Source organism: Neovison vison, chromosome 12 (genome assembly GCF_020171115.1).
Source record: "Neovison vison isolate M4711 chromosome 12, ASM_NN_V1, whole genome shotgun sequence".
NCBI classification, from domain to species: domain Eukaryota; kingdom Metazoa; phylum Chordata; class Mammalia; order Carnivora; family Mustelidae; genus Neogale; species Neogale vison.
Window position 1 is genome coordinate 10,266,282 of NC_058102.1, and position 20,053 is coordinate 10,286,334.

The following is a 20,053-nucleotide window of genomic DNA, read 5'->3' on the forward strand; positions in this document are numbered from 1 at the left end:
TAGGCAGAGGCAGGCAGAGAAAGAGAGATAGAGAGAGAGAGAGGAGGAAGCAGGCTCCCTGCTAAGCAGAGAGCCCGATGCAGGACTTGATCCCAGGACCCTGAGATCATGACCTGAGCTGAAGGCAGAGGCTTAACCCACTGAGCCACCTAGGCGCCCCTCAGGTGATGTTTTCTTTCCTTTTTTTCTTTTTTTTAAGATTTTATTTATTTAAAAATTAAAAAAAAAATTTTTTTAAATCTACCAGCTAAGATTCTTGTAAGGGAGAAGTAAGTGGTATAATATATATCAAGCACTTGGTATACGGAATATGACACATATTCATTGTTCATTTCTTTCCTCGGTTTCCTTTTAGCTCCCAGTGGAGTTGGCATATGCGTACTTACCGGTTATGGGGCTGAAGAGACAAAAAATCACACAGCGTTTGTCTCCATACGGTACCATGAGAAACCTCACAGTGGTGTTCTGAGAGCACTACCAGTGGTTTCAACTGTCAGAGAAAGACTGGGTTGAGTGAGAAGGAAGAACTTTTCCTGGACAAAAGCCCTGGTCCAAAGGGAGCGGGGCATCCATAAACTAGTCCCCTGTCTCTCTTGCTTCAACTCCTCGTCTGTAATATAGGGATGGTCCTCCTCGTCCACCTTATAGAAGTGTTTACGGGGTCGTGGGCTGTGAGAGCGCTTGCGCTCATCGGCCGCTCAGGGAGCCTTCCGTGTTTCCGGCTCCGTCCTCTCCCGTTGGGCTGCGAGCATCTCAGCGAGCGAGCCTGACGCTGCGCCCGGAACGTAGCACAGAGACACCTGCCTCGCTGTCGCTGGGGGGCAATGACGCTGAATTACACTTCTTCCCAAGTCCGTGATCAACGCAGGGTTACCGAGAGGACCCTAACTCAAGGGATCTTTCGCATGTGGAAGCTATTACTCCTCAATTTGCGGCAGAGCCCCAAGTTTTAACACATTCTCACTTTCCTACTCACACTATGCACTTCCCACCAGGAAGTCCTTCTTTTTTTACGTTCACTGATTTAAAACGTATCTGTTCTTATCCCTACAGTGCGGCTTCTTCACGTTCCTTAGTGATTGGCTGCAGATCGTCTTAAAGTGATTGGTTAAAGCATCTGCCCGTTATCTTTCCCAGGAGCCGGCGGGGGAAATGGGTTGTGGGGGAAGAGCGAGAGAGTGGCCTAAACTTGGCTGTTTTATTGGCTCCGGTGGGGACGCACGGCGACAGCGTGGGCTGTCCAAGTTTGTGACTGGCTTTTGTGTCCGTCAATCATGCTGCCGGAACCCAATTCTCTCGCCCCAACCGTGCCCGGTTGGCTGTTGGCGACGGGAGCCCGCCCCCGCCCGGTTGCCGTGGTTGCAGGCCGGACCCGCCCGCTCGCCCGCTGACAGCGAGGCTTAGGGCGGAGGAAGCGGGTCGTTGGTCGGTCGGGAACGAGGCTCCGGCGGCCAGACCCGCGCAGAGCCGTTGCCATGGCAGCCGCCGCCGGGGACGCGGACGAGGAGCCGCGCTCGGGCCGCTCGAGTTCGGAGGGCGAGTGCGCCGTGGCGCCCGAGCCTCTGACAGGCCCCGAGGGCCTCTTTTCCTTCGCGGACTTCGGGTCCGCGCTGGGCGGCGGCGCGAGCCTCCCGGGCCGGGCGTCCGGCGGGGCCCAGTCCCCGCTGCGCTACCTCCATGTCCTGTGGCAGCAGGACGCGGAGCCCCGCGATGAGCTGCGTTGTAAGATCCCCGCCGGCCGGCTGAGGCGCGCCGCCAGGCCCCACCGCCGGCTCGGGCCCACGGGCAAGGAGGTGCACGGTGAGGAGCGCGGCGGGAGGCGGGGCCCTGACCTCCCCAACCCCTCGGGATTCGGTCCTCGGACGGCCGAGCTCCCGGCCCATGGCGACCCCTGAGTCTCCTTGTAGGAGCCATCAGGATGGAGAGCGGATAAGGACCGCGAATATGAAAGAGACGGTCTTGAAGCACTTGGTCATTCCTGGACAGAAACTTTTCACGACTCCAGGCATTTATCAGTAGATTAAAAAAAAGGGGGGGGGTACTGGCGAATACTTTTATTATCAGAGAGGGGAGGCCAGAGTCTGAAGCCAAGTTCCACTATCCTGTTTAAATGCACAGGCTGGGACTGGACTCCCCTACCTCGTTGAAGCCTTAGGCGAACCGTAGAACCTTTCAGCCTTCGTTTTCTCGTCTGTAGATGAGTACCATACAGCGGTGTTGCCAGAGTTAAGTAAGGCGACGAATTCATAGCGATTATTCTTCTTTTGTTGTCCCAAACACTGTTGGGACATTTGTGATCATTTCTTTTCTTTTTTTTTTTTTAAGATTTTATTTATTTATTTATTTATTTGACACACAGAGAGAGATCACAAGTAGGCAGAGAGGCAGGCGGGGGGTGGGGGAGAAGCAGGCTCCCTGCTGAGCAGAGAGCCCGATGTGGAACTCGATCCCAGGACCCGGAGATCATGACCTGAGCCGAAGGCAGAGGCTTAACCCACTGAGCCACCCAGGCGCCCCCATTTGTGATCATTTCTAATCCTTACAATAACTCAGTGGGAGCCTCATACTGTTTCCATTCTATAGAAGAGGAAACTGAGGCTGGGAGCAATTGCCCTGCTCCAGCTCACATAGCTAGTAAGTGGCTGTGATGGAATCAGAACCCACCCCTGCCAGAGTCAAACTCCTGCTCTCGTGTGTCCACTGTATTTTTTTCTTCAGATGATAAACCTGGGGCCAGGACGTTAGTTCTCTTTTCTCAAGGTCTCCCAGCTACTGTAAGTGGCAGAGCCAAGATCTGGCTCCAAAGACCTTGAAGGATTTGCTACAAAATGTGGCTTTTTGCACTAGATCTGCCACATTTCCAGTCTTCCCTTGTTCCCAGTGTCTCGCATCCTGGTGCCTTTCTTTTCTTTTAGATGCTGTCGTGGGTGAACTATGGCTTAACTAGGCTGTCACCCACTTCCAGCTTCATCATGACTGTTTTATTTTGTTTTTAACTAGAACTCCTTTCCTCTCTTCACAGCTCTGAAGAGGCTGAGGGACTCGGCCAACGCCAACGATGTGGAAACAGGTGAGTGTGCAAAGCAGGTCTAGCTCTGTGGGTTGGTTAGGGAAAGCAAAATCCAGGCGACCCGTCCCTGGGAAGAGAGTACTTGAGTTCAGTATGCCCGCTCACCCCATGGGCTAGGCTCACTGTATATATTCTGTAACTATGATCATCTCGCAGAAGATAAGTCTGGCTTGGATGCTTACTCTTTCCATGCCTCTCTGTCACCCGGAACTTCCTGATGTCATAGTGTTGATCACTCTGTGGGCTCCCTGCTGTTGGGACCATGTCTGCTTTTGTATCCCCCGCAGAGTAGGAGCTTTATAGAACTTCCAGTTACTGGGAATGGACAGTCAGCTTTAGCTGCCGTCCAGGCCACCATCGGAACCAAGCCACCACCCTCAACTGCTCAGCCAAGGCTTTGTGGTATTTGGGTCAGTGGTTCTCAAACCTGTTTAGTTGATGGAACCTCAGAAAGGCATGGGAGGGGCTCCCAGCAGGACGCCACTCTAGTTTTTTGTTGTTGCTCCCCTGCGTTCATTGCTGATAGGACAGTAGCAGCATCAGAGGTACAGGGACAAGTTCTAGGGGAAAGCTTGTAATTTTATCCACCTGTTAGTTTTCTAGGACTGCTGCAACAAATTACCACAAACATGGTGGTTTAAAACAACACAAATTTCTTTTTTTTTTTTTAATTATTATTATTATTTTTTTTAACAGCACAGATTGTTTTTTAAAGATTTCATTTATTTATTTGACAGTGAGAGAGAGATCACAAGTAGGCAGACAGGCAGACAGAGAGAGAGAGGGGGAAGCAGTCTCCCTGCTGAGGAGAGAGCCCAATTCGGGCCTCGATCCCAGGACCCTGAGATCACAATCCAAGCTGAAGGTAGAGGCTTAACCCAATGAGCCACCCACGCGCCCCCAGATTTTTTTTTTAAGATTTTATCGATTTATTTGACAGAGAGAGAGAGAGCGAGCACGAGCAAGGGGAATGGCAGGCAGAGGAAGAGGGAGAAGCAGGCTCCCCACAGAGCAAGGATGCTGATGTGGGGCTTGATCCCAGACCATGGGATCATGACCTGAACCAAAGGCAGACACTCAACCAACTGACCCACCCAGGTGCCCCAACAACACAGATTTCTTAGCACATAATTCTGGAAGTCAGAAATCCAACACAGGTCTCACCATGCTTAAAGCAAGGTGTCAGCAATGCTGCATTTTTTTTTTAAAGATTTTATTTATTTATTTGACAGGCAGAGATCACAAGTAAGCAGAGAGGCAGGCAGAGAGAGAGAGAGGAGGAAGCAGGCTCCCTGCTGAGCAGAGAGCCCAATGTGGGGCTTGATCCCAGGACCCTGGGATCATGACCTGAGCCGAAGGCAGAGGCTTTAACCCACTGAGCCACCCAGGCGCCCCCTGCATTTCTTTCTTAAAGCCCTAGGGGAGACTCTGTTTCCCTGACTTTTCCCATTTCTAGGAGCTGCCCACATTCCTTGGCTCATAGTCTTCTCCCTCCGTCTTCAAAGTCAGCAACAGTGGACCGAGCCCTCACACTGCTGTCTTTCTGGTTCACACAGCAGGGAAAGGTGCTCTGATTTTAAGGACTCATGTGATTAGTTTGAGCTTGAATAATCCAGGATAATCTTTCTGTCTCAAGGCCCCTAATCTTACTCATATCTGCAAAGTCTTTTTTGCTGCATAAGGTAACATGTCCAATAAACTCTGAGGGTTAGGGCCTGACATCTTGGCGGCCGTGAGCCTACCTACCTCAAGTGGACATCATTCTGTTTTGGTGGTGGCGGTGCACTGCGGTGAACAGAGAAGATGTGAGCATTGCTTGAGAGCCGTGGGATCAGAGAGCCCATTTACAGCCGGTGTGGAGAGGAAGTCATTGACCTCAGGGAGCTGGGTGTTAGACTGTGGGCCTTAAAATGGTTCCTTTAGGGGTGCCTGGGTGGCTCAGTGGGTTAAACCTCTGCCTTCGGCTCTGGTCATGATCTCGGGGTCCTGGAATTGAGCCCTGCATCGGGCTCTCTGCTCACCGGGGAGCCTGCTTCCTCCTCTCTCTCTCTGCCTGCCCTCTTCCTACTTGTGGTCTCTCTCTCTGTGTCAAATAAATAAATAAAATCTTAAAAAAAAAAAAATGGTTCCTTTACCCCTGGCATAGCATGGTAAGCAGGCCTGGGAACTGGCCTTCACTTTGGTCTCTTTTCCGTGAACTTTAATATTTTGGAATATTTGAGCAGCAACCTAGATAGTTTTTCAAGGAAAAATGATAAGTATTCTCCTTTGCGTATCTCTAGTGTGTGGCCAGAGAATATTTGAATTCTATTTCCCTTCCACAGAAAGCCTAGTTCATCCTGAATCAGATACTCATGCGGTGGTTTCAGTGTCTTGACAGAAATGCCTTAGTGTTCGGTCAGAGTCTCTAACACACCCAGCCGTGTCCGCATCTAAGTGGCTCTCAGATTGACCAGGTTCTTGCAAGACTCTGATGCTGACCCTGGCTGTGGGGTTCGCCTGTACTCCTTTTCTCTTATGGTTTGCATTTCCTTTTCCTTCCCTGCACATTTGTTGGGTTTTTGATGTAGCTGAGCAGTCAGATTGGACACAAAATTGATGCCCTGCTGTTGTTAAATCATAACCTATTTTCAAATACATGAAAATTATATACATTTAAAATGTTTGGGAGATGAGGGAAATATGCAATAAAAACATCCATAATCAGCAGAGAAACAAATCTCTGTAAATATATTGCTGACTATCCTTCTAGTCCTTTTTCCTATGCAGAGAAATTTTCTTTATGGGCTTGCAGACTGTGCCAGATACTCAATTTTATATCCCATGTGACTTCATAGTCTTTGTAACCATTCATTTTTTTCAAAAGGGAAATGTGTTTTTTTTCCCTATTGACAGAAAGAATACATGGCTGTATGATTTTTTTAAGCTTATAAGGTAAAAATCAGGAATTACCTTATAATTCCATTGTCCAGAAATAGCCACAATTTGTTATGGAAGCCCACTGTGCCTTCAGAGGAACAAAGAAAGAATTATTTAGTTAGTCATATATTTGCATAGTGGTTTCTCTTTTGAGTTGGGGAGGGCAGAGGGAAAGGGGAGAGAGGGAATTTTTTTTTTTTTTAAAGATTTTATTTATTTATTTGAGAGAGAGAGACAGTGAGAGAGAGCACGAGCGAGGAGAAGGTCAGAGAGCGCAGACTCCCCATGGAGCTGGGAGCCTGATGCGGGACTCGATCCCGGGACTCCAGGATCACGCCCTGAGCCGAAGGCAGTCGTCCAACCAACTGAGCCACCCAGGCGTCCCAATCTTAAGCAGGTTCCATGCCCCACACAAAGGCTGACACGGGGCTCGATCTCATAACCCTGAGATCACAACCTGAGCTGAAATCAAGAGTCAGACACTTGACCAATTGAGCCCCAGTTTTTCATTTTTAAGAGAATTTCCCAGGTATGGGGTTATCACATCAAAAAGTATGCATATTTCGATGACTTCTGACAGATGCTGCCTCTAGTGCTTTCCAAGAAGACTGTAACTATACAAATCATAAAAGAGAACGGACTCTTTTAGCTTTGTCTATTCTCTCTGGCTGGCTATCTTTTGGCCAATGTACCAGGCTGACCGGTACATTCTTTCTCTTCCACTCTCATAAACCTGTTTCTGCCACCTTTATTCATTTCTTCAGTCAACAGTGTTCATGGAGCTGAACAAGTCCGACCTTGATCCTGGGTATTAAGTAAGATAAACAAAAAAAAAATGTGCAATATAATTGGAGAAAAAGAATGTGAAGTGATACCATTTTTCTAAAACAAAACCCCCAGAAACACTGATGTATAGTTGGAGAGGCAGAAGTTCTGGAGCCAGAGAAGCCAGGGAAGCCTGGGTTTCTTTCCCAGTTTTGCTTCCTGGTAGCTGGTTGAGGGCACCTGGGGCACCTCCCAGAATGGGACATGATGCCTGGCTGGGTGGGCGAGGGGCTTAGCAGACAGGTGCCTGGTGCCAGGCTGGTGTTCAGAGTACTCCCCAATGTTCTAGAATGGCACAGCATGTTCACATTAGAGGAGCAGGGCAAACAGGGCCCTGAGGAGACGTGGGAGCCGGAGTGGCTATCTGAGCCTGAAGAGGAAGAGGAGGAAGAGATTCTGGGCTTTGTCTGGAGTCCTTGAGAGGTTTGCCAACGGAGACTAAACTGTTGGTTGCTCTAAAATGCTGTTTGGCAGCAATTTCGACATTTCAGCTGGACGTATGTGTGTGGCACGTAATGGCTTATGGTTTGTAATGGCTCCGTGTTTTGCAAAGAAGGCATTTCACATCCATTATTCTCATCAGAGCAGCTCTGAAGATTGGCGATTATTCCCATTTGCGGTGAATTGGGACCCAAATTCAGGCCTTCCGACTCCCAGCTCAGCTCTTTCTACAGCCCCGTGCTGTCAGCAATGTACTCTTTTTGTCGTTACTCAGCTTCGCCTGGGACTTAGTCCGTGTGGCTCCATGTCTGTGCTCCGGCCGCTCCGGAGGGCCACCTCCCGGGAGCGAAGGCAGCATTCCCCAGCAGCTCGGGCAGCTGTGTCCAGCTGGAATGGATGCGTATCTGAATGGATGTGAGGCCAGAGTCCGTGCTAGGGATTGCTTGTGACTCTAGAATTCCTGACTCCGAGGGCCAAGATCCTTCTATGATGTTCTGTCTCTAGACAGAGTTTGAGCTGCCAGAATCTGTGGTCCTCAGTCGTGCTTTCGGGAGAACAAGTCCCTTATCTTGGCATCTCCTGTGAGGCCGGCATCCCGGTGGGATGAGCTCTCCCCTGGCTTATCGATGCCCAGTCCACAAGCACCCCAGATCACCCTTCTTTCCACCCTGGGAGCTGCTGCTTAGCTAACAACTGCCTCTCTGTCCCTCTGCCCCTCTGTCTTGGTGGTGTCAGTGCAGCAGCTTCTGGAAGATGGCGCTGATCCCTGTGCAGCTGACGACAAGGGCCGCACAGCTCTGCACTTCGCCTCCTGCAATGGCAACGACCAGATCGGTGAGTCGTGGGCACGGGGGCAGGGAATGGAGCTGGCCAAGGAGCATCGCGGCAGGGGTGCTGGGGGAAGATCTGTCTACACGGCCAGGGTTGCCGCCAGTCCTTCAAGACATTCAGGCAGCATTTTCTCAGTGCCAAGCGTCCAGCAGGACAAACCCCTGTCCCCCTACAAAGTCCTTTTTGCGTGTGGTATAACTTACAAACAGTGACCTTTCTGTATGTGTGCGCTGATGTTACTGCCATCCGGATCAAGATAAAAGATAGTTTCAGGAGCACCCAGCCGGCTCAGTCCGTAGAGCATGAGACTTTTGGTCCCCAGGTCATGAGTTCAAGCCCCATGTTGGGTGTAGGGCCTACTTAAAAAGAAAGAAGGAAAAAGAAAGAAAGAAGGAAAGGAAGAAAGAAAGAAAAGGAAAAGGAAAGAAAGGAAAAGAAAAAAAATAGTTCCACCCCCCAGCAGCCTACCTGATGCCCCTTCCAGTCCTTATCCCCGTTAGGCCTTGCTCACCATAGATTGGTTTTCCTGGTTCTGAATTTCACGTAAGTGGACGCACAGAGCCTGCAGTCTTTGTATTCTCTTTCACTCAAACTTACATCCCTGAGACTCACCCCTGAATCTTGTTTGAATCCGGAGTTTCTCCTTTCTTACTGCTGGACGGCATTTCATCGTGTGATGCCCCACGGTGCACCCATTCTACTGTTGATGGGTGTCTGTGTTGTTTCCAGGTTTGGGCTTGTATGAATACAGCTGCTGGGAACATTCTTGCACCTGTGACTTGGTGGATATAAGCATTTACTTGTGTTAGATGGTGTTGCAGGTGTGGAGTTGCTGGCTCACCAGGGGACACGTAGATTTTGCTTTAGTACGTGCTTGCACAGTTTCCTCCGGTGGCTGTCCCGGTATAGACTCCCACCAGCAATGTAAGAGTTCCACATTTTTCCCCAGCCTTGCTGATGCTTGGTATTGTGTCTTTTTTTTTTTTTTTTAAGATTTTATTTATTTATTTGAGAGCGAGACAGTGAAAGAGAGCATGAGAGGGGAGAAGCTCAGAGGGGGAAGCAGGCTCTCCATGGAGCTGGGAGCCTGATGTGGGGCCCGATCCCAGGACTCCTGGGCCCAAGGCAGTTGCTTGACCAACTGAGCCACCGAGGAGCTCTGTATTATGTCTTTTTAATTTTAGCCATTCTGGTATGGTGGCATCTTATTGTGGTTTAATTGATGTTTTTCTGGTAGCAACAGATGTTAAACATGTATATATTGGCCATTTTTATAGTGTCTTGTGTAATATTGGCCATTTTTATATCTTCTTTTGTGAAGTTCCTGTTCATGTCTTTTGTCCGCGTTTTCTTTTCTTTCTTCTTTTTTTTTTTTTTAAAGATTTTATTTACTTGACAGACAGAGATTACAAGTAGGCAGAGAGGCAGGCAGAGAGAGAGAGGGGGAAGCAGGCTCCTTGCTGAGCGGAGAGCCCAATGTGGGACTCGATCCTGAGATTCTGGGATCATGATTTGAGCTGAAGACAGAGGCTTTAACCCACTGAGTCACCCAGGCACCCCTGCGTTTTATTTTCTTAAAGGTCTTATTTATTTCTTTACAGGAAGAGACACATAAAGAGAAGGAACACAAACAGGGGGAGTGGGAGAGGGAGAACAGGTTTCCCGTGGAGCAGAGAGCCCAATGCGGAACTTGAACCCAGGGCCCTGGGATCATGACCTGAGCAGAAGGCAGATGCTTAACAACTAAGCTATCCAGGCACCCCTTTTGTCTGGGTTTCAAAACAAGCTGCCTGGTTGTTGTTGTTGTTGTTGTTGTTGTTTTAATTATTGATTTGTAGAAATTCTTTATATATTCTGGATAGAAGTCATTTATCAAATATAAATGACTTAACTTTTCTGATCTTGCCTTCTTGTTCTCTGAGTGGTGTCTTTTGATGAAGCCAAATTCTAAATTTTAATGAATCCAGTGCATCCATCTTTTCTTTTTTGTGGTTAGCATTTCTGTGACCTACTTAAGCAATCTTTACCTACCCTGAGGTCATGGAGATGGTCTTTTTTTTTTTTTTAAGATTTTATTTATTTATTTGATAGAGATCACAAGTAGGCAGAGAGACAGGCAGAGAGAGGGGGGTGGGGGGGAAGCAGGCTCCCCACTGAGCAGAGAACCCGATGCGGGGCTCAATCCCAGGACCCTGAGATCAAGACCTGAGCTGAAGGCAGAGGCTTTAACCCACTGAGCCACCCAGGCACCCCCATGGAGATATAATCTTGTTTGTTTCTACAGGCTGGACTTAGAGCTTGCACATGTAGGTCTATGATATGACTCCCATGCGTTTCTGTACTCGGTGTGCAGCCCAGCCTGGCCGCGTCATACGCGTCAGTCTACCTGCACGTCCGTTGCGGTAACTGATGGCTTGGGCGATGCCGAAGCCCACCCTAGAGGTGGCGTAGAGACTCGGGGAGGGGGATGATCAGCGTCAGCTGTTGGCCTAATTCCCGCTATGGCACTTGGCTGTGGAAAGAGCAGAAAGTGTCCTTGACAGCCTTTACCAGCAGCCACTGCTGTTGAAAGAACTTTCTTTAACCCTTAAAAGCCCCGTCCTTTCGCAGTCCTGCATAGGCCTGGAAGGCTGTCCCGGAATCCTCAGTGCCCAGCCCTCAGGGTCCTATACATAAACCCTGTGAGTGAGGGAGTAAGTGAGCGAGTGAATGAACGACTGAATGAAATGGACAAAACCACGTAGAGAACCGTGTTACGTTCAGTGTCCCACACTTTGAGGAAGCCTCTTTAGCTAGGTTCAGGGTGGGGGTTAGTATCCAGTCCATAAAAGTCCTCCAGCAACTCTTGGCGGGTTTTGCTGTTTCCAGTGCAGCTGCTCCTGGACCATGGGGCTGATCCCAACCAACGAGATGGGCTGGGGAACACGCCACTACACCTGGGTAAGTGCCTGGGAAGCCGCCGGCCCACCCTTCTGTGCAGTGCAGGTGGGCTGCTCTGCCGGGGAGCCTGGGGTCCTGCAAACTCCCAGCAGGATCTCCTGTCATCTGGGGAGAACCTGAGCCCACGGTGACTGCCCTGCCCCCACGCTCTGTCCCCTGGCCTTCCCCTTCGGTCCCCAGGGAGCCATGCCCTGGGCACAGCTGCTTTAGCAACCTCGGCAGCTCAGCAGGGCTCTGCTAGGGAAGGTGAGACCTGCAGCCTGCGGCCGCCCCGCACTGTTCCTGGCGGTGAGGTGGGTCCCGTCTCCCAGCCTCAGTCTCCCTAGCTGTATAGGGAGAGAGTTGGGCCCGCCCATGGCGGCCTTGGGGATGCCATCTCTGGAGGTGTGACCTGGAGCGGGCATACTTGGGAGTCATGGTCCTCCTCCCTCTCGTGGGCACACCGGCCAATGCCCTGATGTTCGGGACGCTCATGGCCCTGTTCTTCTTCCTCAGCGGCCTGCACCAACCACGTCCCTGTCATCACTACCCTGCTACGAGGAGGTATGTGCTCCCTTCCCCTTTGCGCTCCTCCCCTGCTCTCAACCCCGTGTGCTGACCTCAGCCCGCTGCTGCAGGGGCCCGCGTGGACGCCTTGGACCGAGCTGGCCGCACGCCCCTGCACCTGGCCAAGTCAAAGCTGAACATCCTCCAGGAAGGCCACTCCCAGTGCCTGGAGGCCGTGCGGCTGGAGGTGAAGCAGGTGAGTGTCCATCGTACGGAGCCAATGGCAGCAAACTGGCCCCATGCGGGGGCTGCCCGAACACAGACTCGCCAGCAAACAAGCCCGAGGCAGGGGCTTCCGGGACCACAGACATGCTCGCCTCCAACCCGAGGGCTCCCGGTTGCTTCACCCTGACCTGATTTGGTGTCTGGGCCACCTAGCTAGAACCCGGGCAGCTCAGCCCCGCCCCTTGTTCCAGATCATCCAGATGCTGAGGGAGTACCTGGAGCGCCTGGGGAGGCACGAGCAGCGGGAACGGCTGGACGACCTCTGCACCCGCCTCCAGATGACGAGCACCAAAGAGCAGGTGAGCGCCAGTGGCCCGCCCGGGCCTGGGACCTGGCAGGAGCTCGGCGCCAGTCCTTCTCTGCTGTGACACAGCCAACCACTCATGCAGAGAGAGGCCGCGGCTGTGGGGTTGCAGCCCGCTGTGGACCCCAAAGCCTCTGTCCACCACCTTTGAAGCTCCTCCTGCCCCATGGCTCTTCTCTCCGGGGCAGTCTGAGACCCTGGAGTCAAGGATCATCGGTCGGACCGTTGGTTGGTTCCGTAGTCCGTGGTGAAGCCGCCACGTGCCCTGGGAGGAAAGACCGTACCTACCCTCCATGTCGGTGGCACGGGGTGGAGATCTGGGGGCCGGGACACCTGGGCCTGTTGTGGCACCTGTGACGGGGCGCTGGTTTTGTCCCACAGGTGGATGAAGTGACCGACCTCCTGGCCAGCTTCACATCCCTCAGCTTGCAGATGCAGAACATGGAGAAGAGGTAGCAAGAGAGGCCCCCCGCCGTCCCGCTCGGCTGCTGTCTGCCCCTGCCCGCACTGCTCTCTCAGTACCAAGAAAAAAAGCCCAACGCCTGGGACTTTGGAGCTGCACTTCTGTGGCGAGGCCCTCGCGCCCAGATGCTCCGGGCCACAGATGCTCTCGCCGACCACAGAGCCACTCCCAGCCACGGCCTGTACCATCTCCGTGGGCCGGGACCACAGCCCCCAGTTTCTTCCTCTGCTCCCGCAGCACTGCAGCCACTCAGGGCCGGCCCACGTGCACCGGCCCAGCCAGCCTCACCCGTCTCGCGGCCTCCCTGGCCCCCTCAGCCAGCCCCAGACCCTTCTCTATTGTCCTTTTCCCGGCCAGGGGCTTGTTGTGGCCAGCAGGGTGTAGGCTGAAGGCAGGCATCCTCGGGGGCATCTTGGCCGGCCCTGCACCCCTCACCAGCACTTAGATTGAGGCTTGTCACCTGCCTTTCAAGGAGACGTCGCAGTGAGTTTCTCCAGGTGGAACAGAGAGTTGCTGAAGCCAAGACCGTAGAAACATGGTGTTAGGAAGGACCCTGCAGAACCCAAAGCAGAAGAGCCCCAGACTCTTTTGCCCAGTCGTTAAAATACCAGGAGGGAGGGCAAGCTGGGCCATTCTGAAGCCTAGTTGTAGGCTGAATAGTCCCCCTGCCCCCCGCCGCAGATGTCCGTGTTCTTACCCCAGGAACCTGTGAATATTATTGGGCAAAAGGGACTTTGCAGGTGTAATTACATAAATGATCTGTGGACCAGGAGACTCTCCTGGATTACCCCAGGGGCTTCACATAATCACAGGCATCCCGATGGGAGGAAAGCAGGAGGTCAGAGAGGAAGGAGGAGATACAGCGGGAGGGGGTCAGAGCTGAGGACCGCAGGCACCCACAGAAGCTTTAAGAGGCAAGGAAAGGGAGGTTCCCTTCAGAGCTTCCTGAGGGAACAAGCCTGGCTGACACTTTGACTTTAGCCCAATGAGACCGATCTTAGAATTCTGACCGCCAGAACTGTAAGAGAATAAATATCTGTCGTTTTAAGCCACTGAGTCTGTGGACGTTTGTTGCAGCAGTGATGGGAAACTGACATGCTCTGCGGAGGCACAGAGCTCACCGCGAAGGAGGCACCCTGCTCTGCCAGGCCGTTGTTGTGCGTAGTGGACCTGCAGGGGTCTGGGGCGGTGTGTGTGTGTGTGTGTGTGTGTGTGTGTGCGCGCGCGCGCCTGGCATGAGTCCTGGCAGGCAGGGAGCGGGAGGGCAGAGCACCCCTGACCGGGCCCTCTCCAGGGCACTGACTACAGAGTACAGACAGACTCCCCAGGCCACTGTCCCCATGCACCCTGGCCCAGCACCACGTGCCCACGGAGCACACTGGAATCCTGGCTACTTTTCAGGGGGGAGCTGCCCCCCAAAGCCCAGCCTCATCCGATCGTAGCTGAACCCATGGGTTCCAGCTGCTCCCCAGACCCTGAAAAGTGTCTCTGTGGGTATAGGACACAGGCTGGGAGCTGCCTTCTGGACTCAGAGGAGAAACCCCACCACTTCGGCAGCGTCAGGGGAGGGAAAGTGTGGCGCTAGCGCCAAGACTGGGGACAGAGGGCCAGAGGAAGTCAGGTTTCCACGGGGCCCAAGCCGAGTGAAGTGGCTGCCGGTCCACATCGAGGAGTGAGGGGAAGTGCACTCGGTTGGGGCGGGGGAAGCCGAGAGAAGCGTAGGGTGCGGTAGGAGTGGTGCGTGGCGGAGCGGCGGGGAGCGGCCCTGCGAGAGTGAGTGGTGGGCTGAGGGGAGGGGCGAAGTGGAGGAGGGGCAGGCTGAGGGGAGGAGCCCTGAGAGGGAGGAGATACCCTTGAGAGAAAACAGCGGACTGAGGGGAGGGGCGAAGTGGAGGAGGGCGGGCCGAGGGGAGGAGCCACGAGGGGAAGGTGCTCCGTGAGGGAGGGGCGGAGAGAGGGGAGTGAGGGGGGAGAAGTACAGTGGCGGCTTTTCACTCGGTTCCGGAACGCGTGGGAGTTGGCCCTCTGCAGGGGCTCTGCTGGTGCTGGTACCTGGACACAGGCCCCTTGGCCCGTGGCCCTGGGGGTGGGGCTGGGCAGAGGAAAGTGAGGGCAAAGGCGAGGCAGGGGTGGGAGGGAATGGACCTCAAAGGCGGTGGGCCCCTTCTCTTGTGGCCTGCTTCTCTGGACCTCCCCTAACCATATTCCTGGGACTGATCACCTGGGGAGAGGTGAAGCAGTTTCTCAACCTCAGGTCTCAGGGGTTCGATGAATGCACCCTCAGAGACGGATGATCCGCCTGAAGCCGTGCAGGACCTTGTGTGAAGAGCGTACATGTGTTTTTGACAAAAGAGACCATAGCTTTCACTCTCAGCAGGGTCTACGATCAGAAGAAGTTAGGAACTCTTGCTACAGAGCTTTGGTAGCAGATAGGTAAGGTCAAGGACACTCTGGGGACCGCTTGGGTACTTCTGAGACGGGTTATGCCCTTGAGCAGGCTGCTTTGCATGGACAGAGCTGAGAGGGTGGGGGCTGCTGGGACTTTGTGAAGTTGCCCTGAGATGACTGCAGCTGTTTCTAGAACAGTCTGACACAGAGACTCACTGGCTAACTCCCAACAAGTCCGTGGCCTGGACCAAGCCAGCCCCACCTGGAAAGCAGGACACATCCCTGCAACATCCTCTATCCCATGGTGCCACCCACTCCTGGCCCCCTGGAACCACATCGCCATGAGAATGGGCCACTGGGACAAGGGAAGAAGTTACTGTCCACTCTCCCCCCAACCCTAGCCGTATAAGCCAGTCATCCAATGCTTGCCAGACAGCCAGGCAGCCAGCCAATCCGTCTTACCCCATTTCCAGCCAGGAAATGCCTGCCACCCCAAATCTGTCTGGACAGCCAGCCCGTTAAAGTCTGCTCCAGACACTGGAGTGAGTCAAAAAGCACACAAGTGGGCCCTAAGCTGGCTGAGCTGGGCAGGGGCAGGATGGAGAACTCCTCAAGGTCACCCGTAGAGGGTCTAATTCTGTTCCTAGCTGTTCTGGGAGTTACTCAGTTGTGGGGGTGCTGTGTAGGGAGCAGGAGAAGGGGAGGATGTGGGGCTGGCAGGAAGAAGAAGAAATCCACCTCCATTGATTTCACCTTCTGGGCAAGGTCCTTTGTTTTAGATCTCACGTTTCAGGGTTACAAACACTTACAAACACTTACAGGACACCAGCTATGCCCTTGGTGGGAGTGTGGCCATGAACAGAAGGACACAGTCCCTGGCAAACCGTGGGGAGTGCTTACAGGAGAATAGCTACAGGTTCTCACAACCATCCTTCCAGATCACTAGGCTCACTGCTGCTTTTGACAGCAGAGAAAATGCAGGTTTGCCAGGGTGACCCGGCTGGGCAGCCGGGCTGGAGCCTGGGTCCAGCCCCAAACTCATGCTGTTCCCACCATGCCTGATGTTAGAGCCTTCTCAGAAGCAGAGTTTCCCAAAACTGAGGGGGATCACGTTTGCTGAGTTCCTACTAGGTGCCAGCAGGCCCTTTCTCAAGTCCTTTGCTTCAGTGCTTGGGATAAAATGTTAGGTCGCCAACATACTTCGCTGCTATTTTATGGATACAGAAAATTGAGGCTCAGAGAGAGAAAAGAAATTGCTTGAGGTCAGAGAGCTGGTGTGTGGGGCCCAGCCCAGGGCTGACATGATCTCTGCCAAGGTTTCCAAAGTGCCAGTGGTCACCAGTGTCCCCTGGGGCACAGTTGGTAGGAAGTGCTGGACCTTACTGAGTGAACATCTCTGTTCCCATGACGGGAGGGTCAGTCAGGTCCTTTACTTGCCGAGCACATGACACCATGGTCTTGGTGGACAAAGCAGGCACCTGGTCACTAGAGGTCAGAGAAAGAGGACAGTCTGAGTTGGCGAGGCTGGAGGGGCCCTTGATGATCTTGGGGGTTGCCTCCACTATCACAAGCCTGCCCAGGGTGGTGGGAGAGCTGGGCAGGTGGAGAGAACAGCGTGAGCCAGGCCTGGAGGCTGGAGGACAGGCAGAAGCTGGTTGTGGGTCCCAGAGACCGTGGAAACTACTGGGCCCAGGAGGGTGAGAGGCTGGCCAGAGAGGGAGGAGGGACGAGGCTGCAGATGTCCTGAGGTCTGAAGATTTGCCCTGGTGGCAGAAGCCATGTCCACCTCCGTACTAGAGGTCACGTGCATTCTTACCCAGAGCAGGCACCATGAGCTCCTGGGAAAAGCCCCTCTGGGAAAAGTCATTACCTCTACCAGTGCTTCCTGCTTCCCAGACCGCTTCAGATGCTGAGCCCAAGGCTGGCTTAGAGGGGATCGGGAAGCTGGTCTGATGCCAGGGCGATCCCAACCAAGTCCCTGGCTCCCCCCAGTTCTGGGTCCCAAAGGGAACTACAACCCTGCCTCTCCAGGGCTGGCCCTCAAGCCGACACAGAGGCCTCCAAGCATCAGGGAGATATGATCAGCTCCCTTTCCACCTAAAGAACCAGGCTGAGGGAAGCAAGAGTCCTTCCCAAAGCCCCAGCCAAGGGACCAGAATGCGTGTCCCTGTGACTAGCCCATGCCAGCCTGGTGACTTTCCCCCACTTCGAAAGCCTGGGAGGGTGGCACGCGTCACCGCAGGACTTGGCAGTCGGCTCACCCCGAGGGGCAGAAGTGGGAAAGTCATGCCTCTTGGGCTGGATTGTGAGGGCTTTGGTGGAGACCAGACTGGAGACATTGCTGGCAATGTCACAAACACGTGGCAGCGGCCGGGGAGCCACCCAGGGTGGTTTGCCTCCAATGGGACCTGGCTCTGACAGCTCAATTCTGCAAGCCCCCGAGGCACAGACAGCTCAGAGACATGAGCTGCAGGAGCCGGGGTTCAAATTTGACTCCCCAGGTGCCCTGACCTCTGCACTCTGCCACCGACCACTCTGTGTCAGCCCTGCATGTCCACCCATCAGACACTCAGGCCAGCACCCTCCCCCGCATCCCAGGAACTCTGAGCTCGTGCCCTGCACACCGCCCCGCCTCCCGCTCCTGGATCACCCCTGCACAGAGCCTGAGCCACCACGTGGCATCAAGCAGATGCCTCAGTAAATCAGAGTGTTGTCCACTTAAGCCAGAAGCCATGCCCCCCTGCCTCCCGCCCGTGCACAGCTTGTTCTTCTGGCCTCGTGCCTTCTTGGATCTGGCTGGCAGCTCGCAAATGAGCCCTGAGTCAGGCCCGAGGAACTGGTGTTCATTAACAGGAAGTCTCGGGGTGGTTAATTGGTATTTTCATCCCCAGGTACACACCTCGAAGTTGATGGATGATGCCGTTCCTGCCAGCCTGAAGCAGGGTGAGGGGCTGAGCAGCTGTGCCTGGGCCCTGCCCTTGCTCACCTTGCCCAGGACTGAGTGTCGGCCCCGGCTACCGCTGTTACACAGGGTGGTGAGTTGGGTCGGGGGCGGGGGGTCACCTTTGCACCTTCAACTTCCTCCCTCCACTTCAACCAACTCCTTCCTGCCTCTTCTCCCTAAAGACCATGGAACAGAGATCAGACAGACCTGAAGTAGACCCAGCTCTGTGATCTTGGGCAAGTTACTTAATCTCTCGGGGCCTCCGTTTCTCCATCTCCAAGTTCTAAAGCAGAGGAGACACATTCCAGGGCCAAGCACAAAGCCTGAGTGTAGCAGGTACCCTGTGGACACCCCCCCACTGTGCCCCCCAGACCCCTCAGTCTCAGCATGTTCCCCCTAAACATGTGCCCCCATTATTCCCCCATCACCCCCAGTAGCCCAGGCCAGAAGTCTGGAATGTCAGCTGGGACACCCCCCCAACATTTAGTCACCAAGCTCCAACGAGTGTACCTTGTAAGTGGTTGTCCCGTCTACCCTCACATCCCCACCATCAACGTCTTAGATATCTCCCATCAGCCTCCTAACTGGTGTCCCTGCCCTGTCCCCATCTCATTCTGCCCTCCTACCCAGGAAAGCCTGCCTGGCAACCAGAAAGTTCCTAAAGGGGAAGTCTCTTTACTCTTCTGTTTACCACCTTTCAGTGGCTCCATGTTGCCCTCAGGACAATTTACAGCCTCAATTTCAAAGAGGACTGACAGAATCCTTTGAGACTGTCCCCACCTCACTTCCTGCTGGGGCCCCTCTGTACCTTGGCAGATCCTCAGCAGACCGTGCTATGCCCGACTCCAGGTGACCTGTGCCCGCCCATGTTCTTCCATTGTTCCCTTCCCCATCTACCCTGACTGACTCCTACTTTAGGACTTGGGTTGGGCACCAGCTCCTCCAGGAAGTCTTCCTTGCCTGCCTAAGCTGGGTTAGGGCCTTCTGGGCTCCTCTAAGCCCCCATGCTTCTGCCTTTTCCTCCTTCAGAAGAACTCTGTGCCTAGTAAGTGCTCGGTCGTGAGCACTGCAGGCCCCTCCCTGAGCAGTTTGCACCAATAGGAGGATGAGAGGACTGTAGAACTCAGGCCTCCTTACAACTCAACTCCTACTGGGACCCCCAGGCTGCCCCCAGGCCCAGCCTGAGATCCTGCTGGGGGCTCAGGTTCAGTGGATTCTCATGGGCCTCGGAGAATGGCCAGAGCACATTCAGCCTCTCCTCCAGCCCGCAGTGTCTGCCTGGGGCCCTACAGGACTCACATTTCTCTCCAAGCCAAAATACTACGACCATCTGCTCTTCCACGCATTTCATTAGGCGCCTGAAGCAGACCCAGGGGTCTCCGAGGCCTCACCCAAGCCCAGCAGCAGGCCATCAGTGTTCCTGCCAGATCCAAGGCAAAAGAGTTTCCCAGCCCCAGGCCAGGCCCTTGGCGGCGGCGTTCCTGGCCGAAGGCTCATAGAGCCGCCTCTGGATCGGTGGCTCGCTCCCAGCCTGGTGTTTCCAGCCCAGGCATCACTGCCTGCCGAAGGATGAGGTTCCTGCTCCCCCAGCTGGCCCAGGAGGCCATGTGATCTCACTGCACCCGCCTTCCTGGCCTCCCCAGACTCCTCCCACCCCCCCTTGCTTCAACTGCACAAGCCCCCTATTGCTCCTGCCTGTGCCTGCCTTGGCACAGGCTGCTGCTCCAGCCGGCAGACCCCTTTCACCTTTTTTAGGAACTGCCACCTCCTCCAGGACTCCTGCTTGGATTGCCCAGGAAGGAAGGAGTTTCCTCCTCTGTGCCCTTTCAGAACCGTGTGTTCTCCCATACCAGCCTTGCCACACAGCGCTGTCTTTCCTTCTTTTGGTGTTTTCCTCTCCAGCTAGACAGAGGAGCCCCTGCAAGACAGGGACCAGGTCCGACTCAGACCCTCTCTGTGCTCCCCTCATGGCATAGCTTAAGGCAGGCACCCAGATGCCTGGGGGGGTAAAGGAAAGAAGGAAGGGAAGGGTCATCTCCATCTTTGTGTATCAAACACCTGTCCTGTCCTGCTCTGGTCCGGGCTCTTCTTTTTTTTTTTTTAAAGATTTTATTTGTTTATTTGACAGACAGAGATCACCAGTAGACAGAGAGGCAG

The 20,053-nt window shown here is 53.8% G+C and overlaps 1 protein-coding gene across 2 annotated transcripts; it reads left to right on the top strand.

Moving 5' to 3' along the window:
• Positions 1–1,431: 1,431 nt before the first annotated feature.
• ANKRD54 (ankyrin repeat domain 54) lies at positions 1,432–13,612 on the top strand. 2 transcript variants are annotated; one of them, XM_044227685.1, is made up of 8 exons: positions 1,432–1,800; positions 3,023–3,070; positions 7,991–8,089; positions 10,955–11,026; positions 11,522–11,569; positions 11,644–11,768; positions 11,989–12,096; positions 12,483–13,612. In XM_044227685.1, exons 1-8 carry the CDS (start codon positions 1,476–1,478, stop codon positions 12,555–12,557), a joined length of 900 nt encoding a protein of 299 aa, XP_044083620.1. In that variant the 5' UTR covers positions 1,432–1,475; the 3' UTR covers positions 12,558–13,612. The 2 variants fall into 2 exon arrangements, with proteins under 2 accessions (XP_044083620.1, XP_044083621.1); XM_044227686.1 differs by having other exon boundaries at positions 1,739–1,800; positions 7,996–8,089.
• The last annotated feature ends 6,441 nt before the right edge of the window (positions 13,613–20,053 follow it).

Bases quoted from the DNA above. Each gene is read 5' to 3' on its own strand.
- ANKRD54 (XM_044227685.1), top strand. From the start codon at position 1,476: ATGGCAGCCGCCGCCGGGGACGCGGACGAGGAGCCGCGCTCGGGCCGC. The intron at 3,071-7,990 runs GTGAGTGTGCAA...TGGTGGTGTCAG, and splicing joins CGCCAACGATGTGGAAACAG to TGCAGCAGCTTCTGGAAGAT. The intron at 11,570-11,643 runs GTATGTGCTCCC...CCGCTGCTGCAG, and splicing joins CACTACCCTGCTACGAGGAG to GGGCCCGCGTGGACGCCTTG.